The 25,422-nt window shown below is 42.2% G+C and overlaps 4 protein-coding genes across 17 annotated transcripts; 2 read left to right on the top strand and 2 right to left on the bottom strand.

The window, feature by feature from the left end:
* Positions 1-116: 116 nt before the first annotated feature.
* glyctk (glycerate kinase) lies at positions 117-3,920 on the top strand. 9 transcript variants are annotated; one of them, XM_037100987.1, is made up of 7 exons: positions 382-506; positions 1,060-1,160; positions 1,278-1,486; positions 1,847-2,233; positions 2,318-2,469; positions 2,560-2,735; positions 2,828-3,920. In XM_037100987.1, exons 4-7 carry the CDS (start codon positions 1,878-1,880, stop codon positions 3,710-3,712), a joined length of 1,569 nt encoding a protein of 522 aa, XP_036956882.1. In that variant the 5' UTR covers positions 382-506; positions 1,060-1,160; positions 1,278-1,486; positions 1,847-1,877; the 3' UTR covers positions 3,713-3,920. The 9 variants fall into 9 exon arrangements, with proteins under 9 accessions (XP_036956888.1, XP_036956887.1, XP_036956879.1 ...); XM_037100989.1 differs by having other exon boundaries at positions 1,060-1,312; positions 1,395-1,486; XM_037100992.1 differs by lacking the exons at positions 382-506; positions 1,060-1,160 and adding an exon at positions 121-255 and having other exon boundaries at positions 1,395-1,486.
* On the top strand, positions 117-11,978 carry mon1bb (MON1 secretory trafficking family member Bb). Of its 3 annotated transcripts, none has more exons than XM_037100983.1 (6): positions 117-255; positions 7,151-7,245; positions 7,325-7,912; positions 8,168-8,960; positions 9,616-9,763; positions 10,450-10,677. In XM_037100983.1, the coding sequence occupies exons 2-6, from the start codon at positions 7,167-7,169 to the stop codon at positions 10,675-10,677; spliced, it is 1,836 nt and encodes a 611-aa protein (XP_036956878.1). In that variant the 5' UTR covers positions 117-255; positions 7,151-7,166. The 3 variants fall into 3 exon arrangements, with proteins under 3 accessions (XP_036956878.1, XP_036956876.1, XP_036956877.1); XM_037100981.1 differs by lacking the exon at positions 117-255 and adding an exon at positions 387-506 and having other exon boundaries at positions 10,450-11,978; XM_037100982.1 differs by lacking the exon at positions 117-255 and adding an exon at positions 6,395-6,539.
* Positions 3,954-6,304, bottom strand: tcta (T cell leukemia translocation altered). Its single transcript, XM_037101003.1, has 4 exons — positions 6,185-6,304; positions 5,723-5,976; positions 5,577-5,628; positions 3,954-5,350 (listed from the first exon to the last, which is right to left on the bottom strand). Exons 2-4 carry the CDS (start codon positions 5,931-5,933, stop codon positions 5,308-5,310), a joined length of 306 nt encoding a protein of 101 aa, XP_036956898.1. The 5' UTR covers positions 5,934-5,976; positions 6,185-6,304; the 3' UTR covers positions 3,954-5,307.
* A 1,753-nt stretch (positions 11,979-13,731) lies between the features above and the next one.
* brpf3a (bromodomain and PHD finger containing, 3a) lies at positions 13,732-25,384 on the bottom strand. Of its 4 annotated transcripts, none has more exons than XM_037100937.1 (13): positions 25,070-25,384; positions 20,708-22,231; positions 20,321-20,477; positions 19,088-19,219; positions 18,468-18,596; positions 18,077-18,374; positions 17,627-17,968; positions 16,974-17,525; positions 16,817-16,874; positions 16,134-16,216; positions 15,852-15,949; positions 15,548-15,702; positions 13,732-15,451 (listed from the first exon to the last, which is right to left on the bottom strand). In XM_037100937.1, exons 2-13 carry the CDS (start codon positions 22,210-22,212, stop codon positions 15,268-15,270), a joined length of 3,693 nt encoding a protein of 1,230 aa, XP_036956832.1. In that variant the 5' UTR covers positions 22,213-22,231; positions 25,070-25,384; the 3' UTR covers positions 13,732-15,267. The 4 variants fall into 4 exon arrangements, with proteins under 4 accessions (XP_036956832.1, XP_036956831.1, XP_036956830.1 ...); XM_037100936.1 differs by having other exon boundaries at positions 18,062-18,374; positions 19,088-19,216; positions 25,070-25,383; XM_037100935.1 differs by having other exon boundaries at positions 18,062-18,374; positions 25,070-25,382.
* Between the last annotated feature and the right edge of the window lie 38 nt (positions 25,385-25,422).

The following is a 25,422-nucleotide window of genomic DNA, read 5'->3' as shown; positions in this document are numbered from 1 at the left end:
TTTCCTACACAGGCGAATTGCCCAAATAAAACAGAGCTCATGGAAGCATGTCGGGGATGAAACAGTATTTGAGTCATGACTGTCACCCGCACAGATCTGGACAATCTCTCTGTTAGCAGTTGTCCCTCCAGCCCAGCACTTTCTGTCACGTTTAGCAGCTCGTGTTTATGAGTCTGTTTTGTTTTCAGCTTCCAGTCCTTTCACCACGCATCAAACATGGACTCAGGAGGAGTGAAGAAGAAGAAGAAAATAACAGTAAGAGTTTTGTTCACACGGCAAAGAGGGTCTGTGGAATGAGCAAGCTTCAACTGTGTTTGTTACATGTCAGCGCGAGCTTTAGCTTCAGATTGTTTAAGATGAAGATCGACGGTGACCATGGTAACAGTACAAATTTGGGGCACATGAAACGTCACAGCGGTTCGGGTCGGGTCATTTAAAACAGAACCCACAGGTTAAACTCGGGGCCACCATTTTGATTTTATGAGCATTGTTCCTCAGCCTGACATGTAAGTACATTTGGAATTGGAAAATGAATGTGTCTTCTAAATATAAAAGCTATATTAACTATGAATTACTGTAATGGTGACAAAATGATACGTCCAAAACTTTTATGGTCAAACTTGACACTGTTTCTAGAGTATCAGTGTTTAAATTGAGAATTGTGAATTGTAAATATTTTGTGACATTAACGCAAACACATAACACATACACTAAAAGTAATGTCTTAGTTTCATTGGTTTCATATATGCAAACAAACGCTGATATATGTTATTTTGATTGTGTGCTGGTGGCAGTGTTAAATCACCTTAAGAATGTATATTATGATTACTTCATTCCCTGTAGTATCATTTGAGGGATGGTTAATGGATAAAATGACAACATGGATATCATCTTGCTCATCTAAGTCTGAGAAATTGAAGTACATTCGCTTTGGTGCAAAAGTCATGTACAAATCCAGTGCTGCTCTTAAACTGTTCGACTGTTCAAATGTCATTCACTTGGCTACTTGCCACTTCGTCAAGTCAGAATACAATGTACACTCAAGTTTTCATATCTCAGTTTGGGTTTCAAACAGAGCATGAATGCAGGTGTCATCACAGCTCAGAGGAAACAAGACTTTTGACCCGAGTACACGTGATTGCAGTGTAAACTACCTTCAGGTTGTGTACCCTTTCCTCAGCATGAGTGGCTCCAAAGTCCTGTTAGACACTACGCCCATGAATTTCACCACCATGTTCGATGTCATACCAGCGCTGACTTAATTTCTTGCGTCACAGAGTCTGAAGGGAGAAAAATATCAAAAAACTACTTGGTCAGTGGTTTGATGTGTCCTGTGGTCCATTCAAGTCAATCATTACACACAGGGTACACAACTCAAGTCAGTATCTCGCCAGATTTTTGCAACACCGACTGACTGCTGAGCTGGACACATAACAGGCGTCAAAGGGAATCCACAGGCTTTACATCCCACTTCCAAACTTTGCAGGTAGGCAGCCGCACGAGTATTCAGGAAGCACAGCTAGACGGGGAAATGTGTAACTGGTTTAGGATGATAACAGCTATTATCCATGTCAGGTTTCAGCTGATATAAAACAAAAAGTGCACAATGGTCTGTAGCCAGTTAGGATGGCAGAAATGTGAGGATTTTGGAGGTTTGTTAACCGTTGAATCTTCTGGGATGCTAAAAGTGGGAATCAACTGACAAAATGTATTTGTGAGTAACTGTAGAATATCTTAACTTTTCCCCCCCTGCACATTGTCATGCACTATATGTGTGGTATTTCTAATGTAATATATTTTTGCAGCATGTATCTTTTAAAATTTGACTTGATTTTTGATCTCCCAGGCATTATCTGCCCAGACCCACTGAACAGTCCATGGCACGTGTTCTCTCCCTGTTCCGGCATCAGCCCTTTTTGGCCCTGAGGGGCAGGAGAAAACCTCCGCTGTGCAAAATGTCAATGGACTCACGGGCACGCGGGGTGTTTGCAGCCGCAGTGGAAGCTGTACAGCCTGACACGGTGGTCCGCCAGAGTATAGAGCGCAAGAAGGACTCTGTCATTATTGACGGTCACAAATTCACACTCAAGCACAACTTGCACTTGGTGGGCTTTGGAAAAGCTGTGCTGGGTATGGCTGCAGAGGCAGAGAGGATTGTGGGGGATCATTTGGTGAAAGGAGTAATAAGTGTGCCACATGGGATTCAACAGACTTTACAGCAACACGGGAAAGGGTAAGCAAAAGCCTTAAACAACTAAAATTTATACACAAAAAGTACAATTAAACTTTATAATGAAATATTCTACTTCCACTGCAGCCATCTATTGTTAAAAGAAAACAGTCGCATCAAAGTAATTGAGGGAGCAAAACACAACTTGCCTGATGCTGATGCCCAGAAAGCAGCTGAGGAGATCAGGCAGTTAGCCAGTGGACTGACAGAGGAGGACCTGCTACTTGTACTGATTTCAGGTAAAAAATACTTCTTGTCTTGTGGTTTTTTCTCTTCAAAATCCTACCTTGAAATGTAAATGTATGATAAATGGTGGTGAAACCTTTCAGGCGGAGGTTCTGCGCTATTACCTGCACCCATCCCACCAATCTCTCTGCAAGAGAAGCTGGATGTTACTCGCAAGCTTGCAGCTGCTGGTGCCACCATTCAAGAGCTGAACACTGTGCGACGTGCCCTGTCTTTCCTAAAGGGTGGAGGGCTTGCAAATTTTGCTCACCCTGCCCAAGTAACATGCTTTCCTTTAATTTATTTGTCAAAGTGGATAACTCATTCCAGCACTGTGCTCTAAATCTAACACCTTTAATTACTTCCCCACAGGTAATTTCACTGATATTGTCCGATGTAATTGGGGATCCCCTGGACTTGATCGCTAGTGGCCCCACTGTACCAACTGAGGTGTGGCCCGAAGAAGTTTTGTCGGTCCTTGAACGCTACAAGCTGTTAAACTCTGTACCACCCTCTGTGAACGATGTCCTTGGTAGAACAAGTCCCAGGGAGAGTAAGGATAAATCTAGTACATCAGGACATGTTCTCAATGCTGTGATTGGCTCCAACAGCCTTGCCCTTAAGTGCGCGGGCCTGCGGGCTCGAGAGCTCGGTTTCCGCCCTGTTGTGCTGGCACCAGGAGTGTGTGGCGATGTGAGGTCAGTCTCCAGACTTTATGGTCTCCTGGCCCGCTTTGCCTGTTCTCGAGAGGAACCTCCTCCAGAGCTCGCAGCTGAGATGCTCAGGCTGGGACCCGAAGTAGGTGTGGAGAGCTGGGACCTCTGCCGTACCATGCAGGTCTTTGAAGAAGGGCGCACAGAAGGATGGGGTGCCACGTGTCTGTTAGCTGGAGGTGAGCCCACTGTGGAGCTGACAGGCAAGGGCCGCGGCGGTCGAAACCAGGAGCTGGCTCTCCGAGTGGGAGTGGAGCTGAGAGACCTGAAGCACCCACTCAATGGACCCGTCTTCCTGAGTGGTGGAACTGATGGTCAGGATGGACCCACTGAGGCAGCAGGAGCCATTACTGATGCAGGGTTGTGTGAAGAGGCACAAGCACAGGGGCTGGACATCGATACCTTCCTTACAAATAATGATTCTTACACCTTTTTTTCACGTCTTTCTGCTGGGAAGCGCTTGCTTGTACCTGGTCTAACTTGCACCAATGTGATGGATGTGCACATGCTACTTATTCCACCAATTCCCATAAACATCAGATAATTCCAGAGAACACTAAAATGTCAGCCTATCTGACTCAGCATTGTATTACTACATTTTTGCCTGTGAAACTCTGTGAGTCTACGTGAAAGAAGGACAGGTATTACCAAATTAAATTCTAATGACCACTGAATGTAAGATTGCATCAGCTGTGTTAACAGTATTAAGATTTCAGTAGAGTTTCTTTAGATCACTGATAAATCTTTTTTACAACCCGGCTCTAATCAAAGATCAGTGAGAGCAGTATTTGCAAACAAATTTAATGTCAAGCCATTTGCAAAACAAATCTTACGCACAAAATGCTAATAATTTTACTATGTACATCATTAAACATTTCAGTAAATACACAGAGCAGTCATTGTCTTGTACTGCAGATGTGTCTTTACCATTATAACAATTTTATAACTTGTCTGTTATAAAAGTATGCACGTATGATGGTCCATAAACCTCCTTTGACTTTTTAATGTTTTATTTTATATTAAATAACAGTGGTTGAACTGAAATTTTTGGTACATATAAACAGAAAATCTAATGTCAAAATAAAACTAATATTTATGTACTACAAGTAAATATAAACTAATAATTAAGTGGTCGTATTCACCCTCATTCAGAGGCACCTTTTGCAAAAATAACATACTTGAGTCTACCAATATGGACAGGTTGGTTTTAGCTTTATGAATTGGAAAATGACCATTTTTACCTGGCAGCTGTAGCAGGTTTTCCCTGCATTTTGCAACATTCATTTCACCCTCTACCATCAAAAGCCACGCGAACCTTCTGTGCAGAAACTTTCTCATAATGTGCCACCATGCTTCATGGTTAGTTACTGGTAATTTGTAGCACAGCCTACATCTCATGCAAGGTTTTTCCTTGGTTAAAATGTGTCCATACCGTGTCTCCTTTCTCTACAGCATTAGTGACAGTCACAGGATGACATCCACCACCCTGGTTAATATCAATATATTTCCTTTGTTACAGATCTCTTAAGAATGTCAATTTATGTTTGTGATGTTTTTGCAAAGAAATTGATCAACCAGCTCTCGGTCCTTTTGGACTGCCAGGGAGGCATCATTTTTTCTTACTTGTACCTAATATTGATTGACTTACAAAGATCTGTTCCAACATCTGAGCTGATGTTGAAAAGAATGAATAAAACATGAAAAATTCAAAGGGGTTAAATACTCTAGACAGGCACTTTGTGTCTCTCAAGTGCAGTTAAAATTTCACAGAAAAACCATAGAAAGAAATGAACTGATTTTGATGGATATTGGTTCATTATTTATGCGCAATATTATGCACATTACTTAGGTATTTATGCAGAGTAGAGCTTGTTCAATGGCCATTGTTGAAAATCCAAAACAATATCCAGCACAACACTATGAAGCTGATTAAGCTGAATATCAGTTTGTCACTGTTGTTATGCACGAAAAATGATAACAGATGGTTCTCCGGGCAGTCTGCAGAAGGTGTACATATCTTGAATGCTCTGAATATGCTTTAGTATCAGTAAAACTTGAGGGGTGCGTTCAGTGTCTCTGGGAGAGGTGAATGGTCCAGCTCTCATTTGGATAATGTCCAGAGTTCAAGACCAATTCCTGTCAATCTCGATGAGTCTTCAGGCTATCTCCTACTCTACTTTCCCTGCAAAAAAAAAAGAAAGAAAGAAAGAAAAAGAAAAGGATTTCATTACAACTAAAATAAGAAAACATGTATCGCATTGATTTGTCAATGTAGGCACCATAGGAAAAACCTCGGACAAAGATCCTAAATCTAGCTTTGACCCACGCGAACGGAAGCTTTAGAGCAGCAGACAGTGTGGGTGAGGTAATCTACCTGTTTGAAGCGACATGGATGCTCTGACACCTACCATCCACTCAGATGAGGTGCTGTATCAGGTGTGCCTCCGTTCTGTCCAGTCCCTGAACATCAACATACACACACACACAAATGAAGCCAACGTGGCTAACACTATATTAGCATGTGATACAAATAATAAGGTCGAAGTAAACTCACCCTGTCGATAATACATGTCGTTCACTGTATTCCCATAGACTTTCCATGCAAAGTGGATTGCGATGAGACTAAAAATCAACCAGCCGAGTAAGATTTTGAATATAGAGACCCTCATATCGTTGGCGAGCCAGTCGTCAACAAATTCCGAGAGGAACGACAGGCAGCTGTCAGCGATGCGGGACAAAAACTCAAAATCCCACGGTTCCTCCATTACGTCCGGTTATTCGACTTTTATTAAATCAGTCGGTTGAACTCTGCATACAACAGATTCATTACTAAAAGAACACAGCTTTGGCTAGGTAACATATGACATCCTAGTCGCCATCTCCACCGTAACGATGTTTGTATTGCTGTACAGGAATGAAGAATCGGAGATGACGTAGGTTACGTAGCGCAGCCGCGCTAGCTCGCAACGACAAGCAGCCTTAAATAAATGATATAATAATAATAATAAATACATACCGTTGTGTTACATTTACTCTTTAGCGAAGTTATTCGTTTAAATCATGCGGTTTAACGTATTTATGTGTCTAAAATACAACCCAGTGTTTTATTATATTTCGCAACTGAAAGCACAGCCGCTGAGAGAGCTGCTAACGTCTGGAACGTACCCTGAGGAGGCGGGACTAGCCCGTAGCCTTCGGGCACTCTGATTGGTCATCTGAACTTGTCATCAGAGATTCCGGATGTCCGCCGTGCTAAGAGGAAAATTTGTTTTCTGCTTCTCATTCCTGACAGCTTGTTTGCGACCGGGCTGCTCATGGAAGTTAATGTAGCGAATTAGATATTCAGCTCAACGTTTCGACCGTATAAAAACGTAAGTGTTACTCTCTGTCTTAATCTGTCTAAATTTAGTTTCACCACGAATGGTTGCATACCCGCTGTTAAGCCGAGGCCATGAAATTGATCTGTGTGTGTGTCAGTGTGTTGCTAGCAGGCAGTGTTAGCCATGTAAACTACAGGCAACATTTACTGAGCTGCATCGGAATTTACTGTCAGGCATTTGTCAGAATGGAAAGGTAAACGCTCTTGACGGCGATCAAGTTAGCACATAAGCTAACATTAGCTTTATGAGTTACTTAAGCTGTTAATGATCAAACGTTAGCACCCTAGCACTGGCGGTCAAATAACAGTTACTTTCGTCTCTCCGTCCCAACCGACTGACGTTCATCTGTAGTGGAACATTAGCCAGGCTGCTGGAAGTTGTAATCAGTCTTAAATCCCAGTCTTGTTGGTATGTTGGAGTTGTAATTCTCCTCTGTGACCAGTTACACTCTGTTATCATGTGACCTGACCACTGGTCCAGCATGAGTGCTCTTATTCATTACAGACTGAGATGCACGCTGTTTCAAGGTTCAAGCTACCATCTGTAAAGCTGTTTTAAAGCAGAATTGTTTGGTTATAGAATGCTTGTTTGTGTGTCTCCAGTGACTGGGATGGTATCATGGAGAGAGACAATCATCAAGAAGGAGAGGCAGAAGGAGTGAAGATTTGTGATCCACCCTCTGAGAGCAATCCACCTGGTAAATTATGTAATCTTTCATCATAGCTTTCCTAAAATGTTTTCATTTTCTATCATTAAGTTCTCTTTTCATCTTCCAGCTGACACCTTGGCGACTTCTCTCTCCCTCTTGGGGAATCACATGTTTCCTGATCCAGTGGAGAGAAACGACAGTGCCACTGTTAACAAAGAGGAGCCTGCAGACTCACTTCCGTCAGTGGATACTGCAGAAGAGCAGAGTCAGGATGCCGATCTCGATTCTAACCAGGTAACAAAGCTAGAGGCCGAGGAGACAGAAAACTTGGGGCACAGCGATGTGTCCAGCCAGTCCCAGTCATCTGAAGATGCTGCTGCTGACGATGGCCAGGGAGACTCTGGGGAGTTTGTCGTTACAATGCTGGCCAAGGCCAAGCTGGAGGAGCAAGGTATAGGTGTGAAGGGAAGGTCATCTCCCTTGTTAGAAGCAGGCACCCAGGAATCTCCTGCATTCATCTCTCACCGAGATGAGGACGTGACAGCGGACAGCTGGCGGCAGCACAGGAAGCATGTTTTTGTGCTAAGTGAAGCAGGCAAACCCATCTATTCTCGATACGGCAGTGAAGAGGCTCTCTCATCTACAATGGGAGTCATGATGGCACTGGTGTCCTTTGTTCAAAGTGGAGATAATATCATCCGCTCAGTCTATTCAGGTGAGAGCGTTTCTGCAATTTTTTTTGGTGCTTTTTCCGCAGAGCTTCTGTAGGAGTCATGTGTTATATTTATGTAAATAAGAGTGTCAAAACATAACAGAGGACTGAGCCTCCAGTTAAGGCTGCACATTTGACTGAAATATTGTTAGAATCACAATTTGAAAGGTGCAGTGTTATGATTTTTTTTCTACATTTTGCTCAGCCACATGTCCAGTGTTATCCTTAACATCTGATGTCTTATCTTCCCTCCATCAGAGGGGCATACCGTGGTGTTCTTGCAGAAAGGGCCCCTTGTGCTGGTGTGCGTCTCCAGCAGTCGTCAGTCTGAGCGCCAGCTGCGCGGAGAGCTCCTCTACGTGTACTATCAGATCATCAGCATGCTCACCCAGGCCAGCATATCCCGCATCTTTGAGCACAAGAAAAACTACGACCTGAGGAGACTCCTGGCAGGCTCGGAGAAGATCCTGGACGGTCTTCTCAACCTGGTGGACTCTGATCCCAGCTTCCTGCTTGCAGCGGTGCACTGCTTACCAATAGCCTCCTCTCTCAGGGACTCTCTCAGCCAGATCCTGCAGAAAGCGATCACCCCTAATCTGGTTTTCTCCATCCTCATTGCCAATAACCAGCTGCTCACCATCATCCAAGAAAAGACAGTCATCGAGGACGCCAGGCTGGAGCCCGCCGACGTCCACCTCCTGCTCAACCTCATCGGCGCTTCCTCTGCCTTTCAGGCTGGGGAGATCTGGACCCCCATCTGCCTCCCCCTCTTTAATCCTGACTGTTACTTTTATGCATACATATCTTACCTGGACCCTCCAGAATGCACTGTGTGTCTGCTGCTGCTCTCGACAGACAAGGAGGCTTTCTACGCCGTCGCCGACTGCAAGAGGAAGATAGAGGAGGCCATGGTGGCTCAGAACTCCCTGAGCCTCATTGCCAAAGTGCAGTCGTACAGCGTGAGCCAGGTGGGCGTCTCAGACCTCAGACACTTCATGTACAAGCCCTTTGATGTGCCAGACAACTACCGCCAGCTCACTCAGTTCACCAGGTGTGTGTGTGTGTGTGTGTGTGTGTGTGTTTGTGTATCTGTCCTTATCTATGCAAGTACACCAGATGCTAAACTTCTGCCTTAATGTTAAAGAATAGCTGTTTTTATTGATGTTGATGATATAACATATCAAGGTAATTCCTTGCTTATGCTCATTAAATATATTTTTAGAAGAAATATAAAAGCTTATTTACTCCAAGTAAAATAATACGGCTGAGTGTGGTCGTTGTTTACAAATGCCCGCTGTTTATATTGGGCTCTTGAGAATTCAGCGTGCCTCTTAAATAGAGCTAGACAGAGGGCACAGAGAAACACATAATTGTACGAAATTCAAATAGCTTTCCTCTAATCCTGCCAATTCACTGCACTTATCTCTTAATGGGCTGAACTGAAAGCACTGGGTGTCCTATTACATAAAGCAGAAGCCAGTGGAAACCTTGAAAAAGAAAGTGAAATTGTTCAAATCATACAAGCAGTACACATAGAATAGTAATTTTACTTACATAAAACTGTTCAGAACAAGGTTTTGAAGAGACAAACCCCTTCATCAAATTACTTTGGAAGCAGCATTGCCCTCAGGTGTTTGTCTATCACTCTATTGTGGCTTTTGCGGTCAGCCTGTAACCTTTACTCGCTGATCTGTTGCTGCCTGTAGCCCAGAGATGGAGGCACCTTACAGCAGTGAGGAGGAGAAAATGAGACTGCTGGACCTTTATCGTTATATGCACAGTCGCATCCACAGCACCTCACGACCCCTCAAGCTCATCTACCACGTCGCTGAGAGGGAAACTCTGCTAGCCTGGGTATGTAGACATGTTTCCAGATACCGTCCCACTGTTACTGTGTACAGCCTCTAAGTACTGTCTTTGCATGTGTTCAACAATTTTAAGGACTCTTTCTTGAGGCAATAGATCACTATTTGTATTTTCCTTCTTGAGGAGAGTTAGGTGAGAAGATTGATATCACTTTCACATCTGTCCGTTCGTTATGAAGCAGGAGCCAGTTATCTTATCTTTGCGTTAAGACTGGAAACAAGCAGGAACAGCCAGCCGGCTTTGCTCAAAGATTTAACCTGTACAAAAAAAATCTCTAAGCATCTCATGATTAGATTTAATTTGATGATTATTAATGCATCTTGATACATCAGACTTTTTGCATGCAGATCAAAGTAAAAAGCTGTATCTAGTGGATTTAAATACATTTTATTTGATACTGAATTAAGCTTGATTGATTTGAAGGGGACTCCTGGGCCTGGGCGGGGGAATGCACTCTACTAATTGCCAAGTTTCCACTAAGTGAAGTCAGATGGTTTCTGGCTGGAACTTGGTGTTTGATAAACAGATATGAGAGTTCAGTCAATCTTTTCATTTTTCCCAGAGCAAGAATAGCAGAGGCTTATTTCCTAGAATACTCTTGAAGGCGGTGACTGATTGTGTCAGTGTCTTTTATGATCAACTCTGACGTCCCCTCCTAAAATGTCCCGCTGTAGGTCACGAGTAAATTCGAGCTGTACACCTGCTTCAGTCCTCTGGTGACAAAGGCCTGCGCTATCACTGCTATCACGAAGCTTCTAAGGTGGATTAAAAAGGAGGAGGACCGTCTCTTCATCAGATACCCCCCGAAGTATTCAACCACCCCAAACCCCAGCAAGAGCTCTCGAGGTGGCAAATCTGACCAGCAAGACTCCACAGATAACGGCTTCTTATCTCTTCTATAGGACTCTGTCAATGCTGCTTTAGTCGCTCTGCCTCATTCAACAATAGTTTGTACACTGGTTCCAAGATATTTTTGAACCCTCTTTTTGACACTTGTTGGACTTGACAGACTTTGACTACTGGAATCAAACACTACATTTTACACTATTTAAGAAGGAATGACCTCTCTTTCAAACTAGTATTATTTCTTTACCTTAACAAGAAAGCATGTCAGTGCATCACTGCTTTCGATCTGGAGGAGTCAGGGCAAAAAAACAAAAAACAGCATTAGTATGTTTTAAATTGAACTGTGGTAGAAAATAACTGCAATGATATTTAAATGTTTTTATATTGTTTTTATTACTGCAACAAGAGAGACATGTTCCTCACGGACAGTGAATGTATCGCACAGATATGCCAGAACTATTCATGGCCTCTCTCTTGTGTCAGTTACGATGAGGAGTATAAGTTACTCTCACGTAAAGAGTTTCTTTTTCATGACTCAAAAGCATCCCATTGTTGCAAAACAGGATATGCAAGAAACTTAAGTGTGTGTGGTTTATGCCTCAAGATGAACTGGAATAACAACTGGAGGTGTTGGAACGGGGATGGGTCACTGTGTGTCATGCAGGGCCATGAATGAACAAACCGCCCTTCATGAATTTGGTTGCACATCCCCGTGACAGAACCTCAAAACAAGTTTCATATCAGACGGTTTCTACTCAAATTAAAATGATCAGGTCTTATTTATGTTACATTCTGTGCAGAAAACGGGCACAAAAAAAAGACATAGCCTGTTACACCTGATCACTTTACATGATCGTCATTGTCATTGTTCTGTGTTTTCATTGCTAGGAGTTGTTAGTTTGGACGTCATCTGTTAAGCTAAGAAGATGCCACTGAGCTCACGCAGTGTTTTTCTGCAGATACTTCTAGTCGACACTTAATGTAGTGACTTCAGGTGACTTATCTTTTTGGACAATAGTTTTGTAAAGATGGTCTATAAAAAGAAAAAAAGTAGCCTCATCCTTGTGTCCTTTGATGAATTTCCTGTCAATTCAAGTCTTAAAAGTATGTCAATAGTATTATGAAATAAATCCCAGGTTGCACAAATCTACACTTGTCCCTATGAAGTAGAGATGTCGTTTTTATCCATCAGGAAATGACAAATGAACATTTAACACTTGATTTTGTGGTTCTGTTTTCTATAAATTCTCAGAAAGAACTGCCTTTTGGTCTTAATTATATCATAGAGGCAGCTGGTAGACTTCCAATTGGTTACTTGAGTGTTTTGTCTGAAAGATGAATAAGCACTTAAGAGAAATGTGTCTCCAGGCGAGCAATTCAATTGAACAAATATGAAGACTAACGTTTCCAATAAGGAGTAAATTTGCTTGGGTTTCAGTGGAGCTGTTCTTTTATTAGAAGCATAAAACACAGTTCTTTCTGGGAAAAATCTTCGAACATTAATAAGGATTAAAGGACTGATAAAATCAGGCATTACCAGCATTTAATTGAGAGTCATGATGTCTCTGATCTGTGTCATTTGTTGTGTACAACTTCAGGGCCTTGATGTGACCTGAATTGCAGAGCAATTAAACAGTTTAGCCTCACAGAAATACAAACTAGTGCTGTGTGTGGGCATTCAACAGTGTTCGTACCAGTGGTAAACTGAGTACAAGCTGTGACGTGTGACAAACACTGCGTGGGAACCTGGTAAATACGGTGTTAGGTTTATGGTAAACACACCAATATAACCTTCCTCCTATTTCTCCCAGAACTCCCAACATACTCAGGATCAAACAGGAACTTGCAGCTAAGTTTTTGTCTGGCTTTCTGTTATTTATAGCTATATAAGTTATTGTTTTACCTTTAAGGGTGTGATATAGTACAAGTTCACTGTGGCTGACAACAAAACCCAAACATTTGATGTGGTCACATGATATTTCTTGACATCACAAGTTAAACAGTCAAACAACTGACAACCACATCCTGGATCATGGCATAAACTGCCATCTGCAGTAAACACTGTTTGCGTCTTTCAAAAGGCAACATCGGAGCACTGGAGCCAGTGGGGTTGCTCCGATATTTTGTAATACTCCCATATAAACATTTCAGAAACTGTCTAAACTGCTGTTTATTGATTGACTAGCAAACATCGATGCACCAATCTAATATAACATAATTTATTTATTTATTGCCTTTGCCAAGCAGGTTGGTCGTTCGGTTGGTTTGTCAGCAGGATTCCACAAAAAACCTCTGAACAGATTTCTATGAAACTTGGAAGCAGAATGAGTCTCAGCCCAGAATAGATCCCATTAAAGAGAGCAAAAGAGTATTTCCCCACTTTGTGAGATTGGGAGTTTTTCATCTTTTTTTTTCAGGGAAATATTGCATGGATCCTGAAGAAAAAAAAACTATTGTATTGAGGTGGCCGGTATATATAAGTGAGTAAAATTTGATATGGCAGCATTTAGTGATAAGGGGCCATCGAGTTTTATATTGGATTAGGCTCGACTAAATAGGGGCTGGTATGCACAAATGGGGCCTTGTTTCTGCCCAGCAGTGTCATATGTATATGCAGCTTTACTGCACAAGTAGGCAAAATCAAGTGACACGTATTACCTTCAATAACATCCACACAGGGTCAGTACTCTGCTGATACACAAACTTAGGGTTTTGAAATCAGTTTTAGGATGGAAATAAATTGTATGTGGAACATCTATAAGTCAGTTGACCAGTTCTGATGTATACTGAAGTGTGGATGAAGCCAAGTGTACACGTTCAGTCTGTATCTGGTACAGGAGCAGGATAAAAATCTGACACTGCAACATTCCACTCAATCGCTCACACATCTTTCAGAGGTTGTGATATATTTAGTCTGCAGATTCTGTCTGTGGAGGAGCAAACTTAGATTCTGACCTAAAATTTTACCTTTGTTTATAACTAATCCAATATCAAATTAAACAATTAAATCTACTGTTGATAAACCAACCGACCAACAAATTTACGTGGGTGAAAACTGCTAATAAAAGTCTAGCAGGTAAAAAGTGGTCAACAGATGACAAACACATGCAGTTGTTTCAAACAGCATTTATTCTTGTGTGAGAAAATATTGTCTCGGGCAGATTATAGATCTCGCAGAACAATTCAAATCACAAGATCAAAAATCTCCTGTATCACCCAAGACAAAACAAAACGAAAAAGCTCTCCTTGTAGACCAGTGTTCTTGCTGCCGTCTACAGAGCTCCGGTCTTGTGCCGCCTCACTTCTAGAGAATATGTTCTTGACATGTTGGTGAATACCATCACTATTACAAAGAGCTACTTAGCATCATACATAAATCTTTTCAATATTTTATTTTTTAAATAACACTCTCGACTGCCACAAATTATAAATTAAAATCTTCTAAATTTGATTTCTGCATTCCTTAAATTACTTCATGTAAGCCAATATAAACATACATTTACATATTTATAAAACTATACACATGCACCTTTACTACACTGAGGTTGTATTCATATATGTATATACTGTACACGCACATTTTTGCCACATATGTAGCTCCAGGAGTCAACAATCCAACAAGTTTTTCTTTTTCATAACAGACCGATTGTGCTTTTCAAGTCATTTCAGCCAGATTTCTTCAGTGAGTGATCGCAGTAGATTTTGCCATGACCACGAAATAACCAGTTTCACCTCTATAGTGGCTTCACATCTTACTAACCGAGTAGCTGCACCGGGTACTCCCACATTCTAGTATCATAATACAGTTTCACAATATGGAAAAATAAGTAAAGACCTCCAAAGTTTCACCTACAACACATCATAGCTGGACCGGCCGTTTAAAGAATGTTTGCATTGGCAGCCCATTGACACAAACAGATCAGTGTTCGTATTCACTTCAGATTGTTCTTGTTGTATCTACTTAACATATTGTAGTAGTCAGACATGGAACCAGTTAGGCTCCACTTTCGGTTTTAAACTAATGTATTACATTTTTGAAAAATGCTCCAATGCTTCAATATCAAACGCAACTAAAAGGCTGAATACTATGAATTCAGTGGAGGGAGGATTTGAAGCAAATGTATGGGGTTTGTTTTTTTGGTGAATTTTAAAAAGAACATTTATATAATATTACCAGCACCACTTAGAATTATAAAAGTTATTAAAAATCATAATTGTAATCAATAGCTGTCAGAGCCAAACTTCCGTAGAGTCCAGATATGACGCGAACATAAAGTGGGACTTTCACACTTCATCAAACACAGTGACATTTCAATGGCAAATACAATCTAAATATGTTTTGAATCAAGACAATCCCTTTGACGATTAAATATTTACACTTTTCTCACTTAAGTCTTGACTCACTTTGGCCTAAAATAATAATTAAAAAAAACTTTATATGAACACATAGCAACAGTGGTTGTGTAAAATCTTTAAAAATTACATGACTGAATGAACAAAATTCATCTAGGAAAATGTCTTCAAGCACTTTTTCTCTCCATTTTTAAAATCAGGGCAGAAAACCTTCAAATTCCACCAACAGTTTGTTTTAGGAGCATTGATGAAGCCTCTATACATATAATCAGGCAGCTGATAAAATCTAAAATTTATATAAAATTGGAGGGAGTGAAGTTTAGGTTTCCTCTCACGTGGTTTAAATGCGCCATGGCCCGGTCGTACGCAGTGTGCACAGACTTGCGAACACTTGGTTTCTTGCCTTCCATTAAGCGCAATTTGTCCACAGTGTCATCCATCCCCAGCTGCAGCAGTTTGTTACGAGGGAGCCACTGCCTGAAAACCAAGAGGGATAATTTTCAAAGAGACCCAGACGACTCCAGATTGTTTTAAAATTCAGCATGAGGTTTAGCCTGCCTGACTGAATCTTACCAAGTTCTTTTGGTGTCAAAGAAGAGCACTAAGAAGAGCTTTTCGCCTTCTTCCGTTTCCCTCCATTCGCCCAGTTTGAGCACCTCCACAGGAGGCACTGGGATGGGGATGCCGTTGTGAAGAAGCCCTTCCTGGGGCATGTCTGGGTCAACGATCTGTAACAATAAATGATGTCAGTTAAACTTGACTGAATTATCATCCGCTTCTCCGGCAAGAAATGAGGCCTTTTTCTGTATGTCAGCTCTGAGACTTTGAGCCAAACAAACCCTACAGTGCGTACACCATAAATCAAATACATCCTCACCATTGCTGGGTATGATGGATATCCTCTGCTTTTGGCCCAAACTAGGTCCAGAGGTGCGAGCTCGGTCTCACTATCTAAAGACAGAAGTGTAGACTTTCCTGTGAACAGGATATTCCAAATATATCCAATTAATTTGTGTTCAGGAGAGCTCTTATGCCCAAATTGAGACTTAAATGGAATGGCTCAAGGTTTTTGTGTGCAGGATCTGACACTACACATCCAATAAGCACACAAAAACGGAGGCATTTCACTGCATTTTGAATTTCTTCCTACGATACACACCAGAGATGTCTCCGTTTTCACTGCTGGGAACTTTAGCCAGTGCAGGTTTACCACGACTTCGTTTTGGTGGAGAGACACTGCAGCTGTAAATGAGATGGGAGGAAATCAAGAGAGGTTAGTGATTTCTGAGTTAGCACAATTACTATATTTAAATTCTGTCCCAGAGGTAATTAGTTAAATGTCACAAATTCCCCTAAGATTTCTCATACATACCACTGAGCATAGATTTGTAAGAGGAACTAGATACCCAGTGCACAGATGGTGCCTAATCAGTCCAGTGAGATTTGCCTGCCTGGCGCATGCACCAGAAAGCTAGCTCCTACGTTTACTTCCTGGGTATTTGGCTCCTGTGCAGCGGAAGTGTTTCGTTAGCTCTGCTTGTGAGTTCCCAATCAGCCCATAGACATTACATCGTGATCATACTGCAGATTTCAAATTGTAAATCTATATCTGTGAGGTAAAAATCAATTATATCAAGTTTCATAATTGACATCGTTTTCAGTTTTATGTGTGCCATCAACAGTTTTACAGACGTCTCTTTTATAATGGTGCTCTATGAGGAAAATGCTTCTTGGGCCGTGGGGGAATTTCTTGCTGAAAATACTGCAAGTGGCTAAACAATAGCTCTATAACACATTAATGCCACTGAGGAACAGATCTGTAATCTGCAACTCCGCACTCACTTTAGTTTTTGGTCGTCATCATCATGGTCTGCAGAATTATGTTTTCCGTTTGTCAGGCCTGACGAAAACACAAACAAAATTGTGAATAATACAGACTTTTTTTTTTTTTTTTTTTTTACAATTTCAACAATCTGTCTGTCCCTGTGACTCTCCTCACCTTCTCTCGTTGGCGGAGGGAGTTTGTCTACTTCGCTCTCTGAACTGTGGCCTCTGGACCTCAGGTGGTGTGAGGACGGAGACGGAGGAGTAGGGGAAGCATTGGGAGTCGGGGGTAAGGTAGTGATGCTGGTCACACTGGGTGAATTTGGGCTGGCAGGGGTGCTGTCCAATCCGTTTGATTTTTCCTCAGATGTTTTCCCGTTTTGTTGAGGCGGGGACTTGGTTTTTGCCATTCGTGCCCCATTTTTTGCTTTCTTAAACAGGACGGATGTGCGACGACCAACTCCAACTATGGGCAGAGTCGGGGGTGTTCCCAGAGGAGTGACCTCATGAACAGCCTCTGGCTGTGATGATGGCGTTTCACCGACCTCTGCCTCATCTTCGCCTTGGCTTTTGCTTCCACTGCGAGATGACCTCTGACGCTTGTATGAGCGTCCAGGTGACCTTCGCCCTCCAGTTACAATGCCAAGAACTGGGGGTTCGAGAGGAGCATCCCCTGGTAGAGGTGATGACACTGGGCAAGTAAGTTCTAGTACAGGTGGAGAGTCATCTGGATCAAAGAAAAAAATGTCTTGAATCATATATACAGCTGATAAGATTATGGCATTTACAATAAGTAATTACAAAATCAAGCATAGAAATACTTTTTACCTGTCCCAGAGTTGGAAACTGCTGTCAAAGGTCCATTATCAACATTTTTCTTCTTTTTCTTTTCCTTCTCCTCCACTTCTTCCTCCTCCTCCTCGTCATCCTCTTCTTCCTCCTCTTTCCCTTCGTTATCCTTGTCCTTATCGTTCACAGACTGAGAGTTTTGCTGCTGCTGACTCATCTTCTGTCTCAGAGTGTTGATCTCTCGGCGTAGCAGCCTAATGCGTTTGGTTCGACCGCCACTGGTACGCATGGATGTCACCATGTCCAGTTTGTCCAGTAAGGCCTTCAGCTGTTCGTCTGTGTTTAAGTGCAGTCTGTTGTCTGGGTCCAAGAGAGAGTCGACTGTAGAGAGAAGAAGTGGAATAAAAGGCAGATTAACACAAAACATGAAAGTTACATTCACCAAGAAATAGCCAGTTCCCACTCTAAACTCACCGTCGTCCCACGTACAGTGGTTGAAGCCATGTTTGTTCAGAGTGTCTGGGAGATGCATGCCAGTGCTGGGGTCCAGACCAATGCCCTGAGACTGCCTGTGGGCATGACGCAGAACAGCACCACCCACCTCCCGCAGTTGTAAGGCTGCCTTGTGAAACATGGTGTCCTTGGAGTTGTACTTGAGGCAGTTGGAGATCACGAGGTCAAAGTCCTTCTCTAGGTCAGCGATTGAGCAGTATGCATGGCCCTCCAGCTTTTTACGCATGGTAGAGAAGTCCATGGGTTGGGAAATAAACTCCAGGTAATCTGGGACCTCAGTGGATCATGGAAATAACATTGTTAGCTGAGTCAAAGTAACGCCAAAGCAAATATGTAGTGACACAGACTGTTTTCTAATTGCACCAACCTCTGACAGATCGACTGGCTGAGAGAAGATTTTTGCTGTGTCCTTCTCTTGCAGTTGGTCCAAGGTGGATCGCAGGAGCACCAACGCAGGGGTCAACTTCAGCTCCAGAGCAGCCTGCTGAATTTTCATCTGCAGAGTGATGACGTAAACACACAAGGGAGGGTAGAGGAAACGCAAGGTCAGTCTAAAAAGGTTCAAATGAATAACATATAGATGAGAGATTCACGACAATGCTAGTATTAGCCTATGAGAGTGCACTAAATAGTTATAGCTTTCTCTGTAAAGCTACATTTCAACCGAAGTATTTTCCCACTTTTCCAACGGTTAGGAAACAAAAGGGTTTTAATGCCTGGGAAGCTGCTACATAATTACATGACACACTGTGTCCTATAGTGTACATCAATGCCTGATTGAGAACATATACCAACTGTCTGACCAATCAGTGGTCTGCAGAGTTTAACTCCATCCTGTAGTATCAACTCAGTGTACTGGGTACCTCAACAGAGGGGACAGTTCTTTTGGTGCCATCAACAACTTAGGCATATAATTAATCATTCCAATGTGTAACAAACTGAACTGAACCGAACGGAACTGCTTGGTGGAGACGAGGCTCAACTCACCTGTTCTCTCTTTAGCCTCTCTCTCTTGCGGATGAGTTCGACCAATAGTCGTGCTCTCTCCAGGTCTTGCCTCAACTTTTGCCAGTATCGTAGCTCCTCTCTTGCAGCACACAGCTTCTCATCAGGCTCCTTCTGAACACAAAAGAACCACCACAAAAAAAGGTTACACTTTGACTCAGCTTTAAAATCCATCATTATCGGCCTGTTCTGCAGCTTTATTTTGGAGATATAGGAGCACTGCATGGATGTTCTGGTTTTGAGACCCAAGTGTGCTCTTTGACCCATGACTCTTACTGGAAAATGTATTTATTAGTCCCTTAGTAGCAGTGAATTCTTTATTTAAAAGGAATGAAAGTCCTAATGATCAGGTCCAAAAGGTCAAAGCCAAAAATGTATTTTTTTGTAGGAGTTAGATGGATCAGAATGGTGACTCAAATTGAGGAAAAAAACAAAACAAAACTTTGTTACAAAAATGAAATAAACTGTTGATGCAGCCAAAGTCAAACTATGTATAAAACACTGGCATATGGACATTACTGTTAAAATGCTGTCATAAATATATATTTCACAATTTTAACATGTTAAGGTTAAAAAATCTTACATCAGTCTAAGGACTCCTATGCCATTAGAAATGAGACTGTCGCCCTCTGCAGTGGTAAGAGGTCTATAGCAAAAATGGCAGGGCTGTGAAGGGTTGTGTGAAGCAGCCATGCAAAGTGTGATGTCTGGGCTTATGTTTTGATGTCAGTGTGTGAGAACACAATCACGGTGTGAAGTGTTTGTTTGTAACTAACTCGGCTGAGTCTGTTCTGAATGGACTCTATGGCCCAATTCTCAAATGACTGTTTATGTGCTTCTTTTAATAATTTATGAAGCTCAACCACATAGATATATTAACCTAAGTCAAAATCAATGTCTAAAATATGAGCACAGTCATGTTGGAAGGGTGGTGAATCCAATAGTGCTTAGCTTGCAATCATGTGATGAACCTTAAGTGCTGACAGTTGTGTAGTAGTGTCATTTTTAAAAATTCAAACCCTTTCCTGTGAGACATCCTGTGATCACAAATTCATGACAAGGCAAGCAAAAGCAAGCAAGGTACTGCATAACAAAATACTAACTATTGTGCCATATTTGCATTTTTTGACACTTCATAGATAAACCTTCACTAAATTATTAATAGAATTGACAGATTAAAATGAAAATAATAATTAGCTGCAACTCTCTCCACACCTGCTCTGCAGTCTTGTGGGACTGTAGATGGGAATGAAGTCGACGTATTAAAGGCATCCCATTTCGTGACTGTCGTTTCAGTAACCAGTAGTTATGAAGCCTCTGCATGAACTGATTCTTCCTCTGGACGTCAACTCCTGTGCAGATCTTGTTCAGCCTGTAGAGACGTAACAGTTATACATTGAAACTTGTGTGCACTCATTAACCATTTAAATGTGTCAGTGCATGTGATAGTGTTCTCAATGCTACAGATCAGATCCTAATTAACTTAGAGATTGAAGTGTTTCCTGGGGATCCATGGAAGAATACTAATAATCAGCCAGACACTACAGTGAATTAATACAGTCTGCTGTGTATGTAAATTCTGACTGTATGCAAATGTCACACCTGTGAGAGGGGATCTGAGGCACGAGCAGCACAGGCACAGCTGAGCGACGTGTCGACCCACCAGACCCCTTCGTGTTCTTCTTCTTGCCCTTGGTAGCCTTCTTGCTCGGTGGTGATGGGGGGCTCTGAATGTAGGACCTCTGACCTCGGTTACCCCTGCCTCCTACCAGTCTCCCTTCGACTGACTCGTCTCCGGACCCGTCCCGCCGAGAGCCCACTGGAGAGTGATGCTCACAGAAAGCAGTCTTTTTCACAGAGAAGGTGGTGCCGTTGACACCAGTCTCCCGGACTGGATCTATCTTCATAAACAGGCCGGCCTTCTGGGCGCAGGTGACATGAAAGGCCCTGTAACAGTTGGCTTTGTGGCACTGAATGGACGCTCCCCTGCCTTTCTGCTTGCACAGGTAGCAGGTGAGCTTCCAGCGGGCAGTAGGGATGTTCTTGACCCCCTCGACCGGCTCCAAAAACACTGTGTTGGCAAAGCACACCTCCGGGATCCATATGGCACAGACAACATGCGCCCAACGTCCATCACTCGTCTGTTTGAAGGCACCTCCTCTGTTGGGACACAGCACACAGTCTACAGGACGGGAGGGGGACTGCAGGCAGCAGCGGCACAGCCACTGACCCTCAGGTACGTAGGGCACGCCGTAACACTCCTGGTGGACGGCCAAATTACAGATGTCACAGAACAGGATGACGTTACTGTTTAGACACTCGTCATCCAAGCAGACGCAGCAGAAAGCGTCCTCGTCAACGGCGCTCTGGGACAGCGCCTGGCTGCGGGACTCCAGGATGGATTCCCTCTCCAGGCGGTCGATCAGCAGTTCAAAAGTGTCCGGAGGTACAGAGGCATGGCCGTCTGACACCCTCTTTTGGTTCACCATCTCCAGCCAGGCCAGGTCCTCCTCGTCCATGTCATACTCAGCCACGCTGTCCTGTTCCTCCAATGACTTTTCTATGTAACAGTAGTAGGCTGTTGGGAGAGGAGGCGCCTCTGAGGGGCAAACTGAACTCAGCACACGGAAGGTGGGCTCAGGCAGAGGGGTCTGGTGGGACGGGTGCTGGAAGGAGTTAGCAGGTCCTGTGTGCTGCTGTGAGCCAGACCGTTGGTTCTGGTGAGCTGTATTTTTACCGCTCCTCCTGTTTTTGCTGTTTGAGGGTTTCCTCCACGATCTGGTTTTGCTCTGCGTTTGTTCACTGTTCTCTTTGTTGCTGTTGCACTCAGCAATGTCCTGGGCCATCATCTCATCCTCCGTGATAACCGGCAGAGAATCCATGATATTAATCCGATGGAGCCTTCCTTCTAGGTCCACTTCCACTATTTTCTGCGCCTGAGCGTATGTCAGTGTCTCTCTGGATGGAGAGAGCTGCAGTCTGTAGGGCGAGGGGGGCCGCAGCTGGCCGGATGATCCCCTGCCCCTCCCTCTCCCTCTGCCTCGACCCCTACCCATGTTGAGTCTGTTAACAACTGTGTCACATTCCCACCTCCTCACTTTCCGCATGGGAGTGCACACCAGTTCCCTAAAACAAAGCGAGGAAAAATATTTAATGTAACCATTCAGCTTTCTTTATATGTTTGTACTCAACACCATCAGAGCCACAACTATTGGTCATTTAATCAGTTAGTCAATCAGAAGAAATTTAGCTGCCAGTTATTTTGATAATCGATTAATTGTTTGAATCATCATTCAAGCAAAAAAGTCCAGAATTTGCTGGTTCCAGCTTCTTTAATATAAACGATATGCTTCTTGTCATTGTCATTTATGATAGTTGATAAAGATTCTTTGGGTTTGGACAGTTAGCTTGACAAAACAAGCAGTTTACAATTTTGTTTTAATTGTCAATTTATGAACTAAATGATCAATAGATTACTTGTGAAACTGAAAATAAGTTGCTGCCCTAAATACCACACAACCAGGGTCTCCAGTCAACAAAACCTAAGATCTAAATCTGATTATACCATTTTAGCATCAGGATGTTATCACATCATGGGTGAAACCCACAATAAATATTGAGTTTAAATTAACCGTCAGTGTTGGTAGTATTATTTTGCTACTTCATCTGTGTAATGCCATGTCAGTTCAAAGGATATCACCATTTACCCGCTAACGGACGAGTCAATATAAAGTGTAGTTGATTTCCTCTGATTCCCTCTTTCCGATATGGGAATAGAGCTCAACGGTGACCGCCCACTTTTTTAACGGCTCTGGGTCCAGAAGTGAATTTCCCATTCATTCACTCCATTGACGTTTCATAAAATCCTTATAAAAAGAGTTTTAAGTCTGGAACCAAGCCAATACACTACGAGATGAATCGTGACCATAAAACATTTAATTTGGAGCAAAAACTAAATAAATTGGAAAACGGAAGAAAAAGCAAAAGTACAAGACTGTGTACATAATTAGCTTAAGATTAAAGGAACTACTCATCCCATAAACCATTGCGAATGTAACAGCGACGTCTCTGATTGGTGGAGCTCGCTGTTACCATGGACATGTTTACCTAGCCGCGAATTTCATGTTCGCTAGTTGCTGCTACCATTGAACTCTACGATCGTTTACCACAGAGCTACAATGATTTCATTTTCTGACCTACTGCATTTTTTTAGAGATGAGGAGAAGAGTGTCAAAAGGGGTGAAAATCACTACAAGTCTCGGTGATAGCAGTAACTAGCGAACATGAAATTTGCAGGTTCAGTAAACATTTTCATGGTAACAGCAAGCTCCACCAATCAGAGACGTCACTGTTACACTATAGGATTGTGGGTAGTGTAGTACTTTTTTTCATGACATCACGGATAAAACATGTTTTTCTTAAAACAAGGTTGATATCATATGGACTTGTGGCTTCTACAGGATCATATACCATTGTTTCACAATCTCATAACTCATGGTAAGTCTACTTTGAATGGTTACGACATTATGGCCAATAATCCATATCCTCTATTCAGAATATGAATGGCATTTTCACTTCTGGAACCTCACTGTTGAGCTCTATGGAACTGATTCATCGGCATTAAGAATTTAACTGATTTGAAATATCGGATGGGCACAAAATCGACAAAAAGCTGAAAAAAGGAGAAAATGTATTTAATTAAAATACACTGTAATTTTAAAAATACAAAAGACATTCTACACAAACTGACATTATTACATTTTAGCTATTTAGTAGTAGCGACAGACAAGAGCAATTAAAATGAAGTTATTTGTTTGTGTCATTTAGTTCATTATTCAGTTAACTTGGTATTTACTTTATCTGTTCTGTTAACTTAAACGCTTAGACTACTCTGCAAATATAAGTATCATCAGTGGTTTCAACAGTTTTCTAATGGAGAAGCTATTTGATTGTTAAGACAGTCAACTAATAATTTCAGAAACTGCTTCAAATTTGCATCCCTCCTCCTAGATGACCCACTAAAGGACTGAAGCTCCTAATGTGTTTGTGTGTGTACATTAATTCAGCCAACACTCCTTCTTATTACACCAAGAAGACAGGAAAATGCTTGGGCATGAGCAAAAAGTGGGTTCAAATGTTAAAATGATTATTCATAAAATGTTACGTTTTATAAGACATTTATAATTAATGTTGTTACAAAAATATTGTTCTTGTTCTTCTTGTTTTCAGTGTGCCTATAATGGATTCCATGTTACCCTGATTAACCATATTCCTTTCAGCTCCCAATAAAAAAAGCGTCATCTTATCTTGAATTATGTGTAAAATGTGTCTTTTTTTCCTTTTAATCCTGGACACAAACATAGTTAATGAAAAGGGGTCAACTCTGGTGCTGTGGTAATGAAAACACAGCATGTTACCTCAAGTACTCTTGCTGCACAAACACAACTACAGTAACTTAATGCATTCACCTCAGATGTCTTCCCATTGGTCCAATCCCAAGTCTGTAACGTTCGCAGACTTCTCCTGACCAATCAAATGTCTGTATCCTCTATTTTTTTTTCCCTGTTGCTGTGCGTAGTTAGGTTGAGGAGCGATAAATACCAACCTGAGTATCTAACATCTGTCAGCCATTTTAAGTGCACAACAGTGGAGACAACATTTGGACTGCAAGTTGATTAGCAGTCCAATTACACATGCCAACAGCAACCAGAAAGCAGACGCACTGAATGCACCGTGCCTTAATGCATAAATTAACTGCATGTATACATTAGATCACGACACTGCTAATGTGCAACGTTTCGGGCATGGCTTTGTACTCGAGACCCCTGCAAAAAGATTGTCTGTTGCTGATGTGATATCGTTACTCGGTCGGACAGGACACACAGAAGTCGTGTGACAACACGGCAGTTAGTTTTTTTTTTCCGAAGCAACGGTGAAAATGCTGAACATATCAGAGAGGTTTACCTTGTGAAATCGTCCTCTGCAGTGCGAGTGCCAAACAGAATAACTGCACCTAGCTAAATGTCAGCTAGTGACAGGCTACAACCCAAGGCGGACATGCTAGCCGTTAGCTTAGCTAGCCGGTAATTTCATGAGCGACAGCGTCATCTTCAGCACTTCAGTTCTCCACCGTGACTCCGCTCACACACACAGACTCGACCCGGTTTCATAGTTATGCTTTTAACCTTTCAAGCGATGCTGGTTCACAACTTAGGGGCAGCAAAATCCCGAAGATATCAAATTAATGTTCCTTGGATGGGGCTAAATATTCAGTCAAGATGGCTTGAAAAATACGCCCCTTTGGAAAAAACCACCTC

This window comes from Acanthopagrus latus, chromosome 6 (genome assembly GCF_904848185.1).
Source record: "Acanthopagrus latus isolate v.2019 chromosome 6, fAcaLat1.1, whole genome shotgun sequence".
Taxonomy (NCBI): domain Eukaryota; kingdom Metazoa; phylum Chordata; class Actinopteri; order Spariformes; family Sparidae; genus Acanthopagrus; species Acanthopagrus latus.
This window is presented reverse-complemented; position numbering and strand designations above follow the sequence as displayed.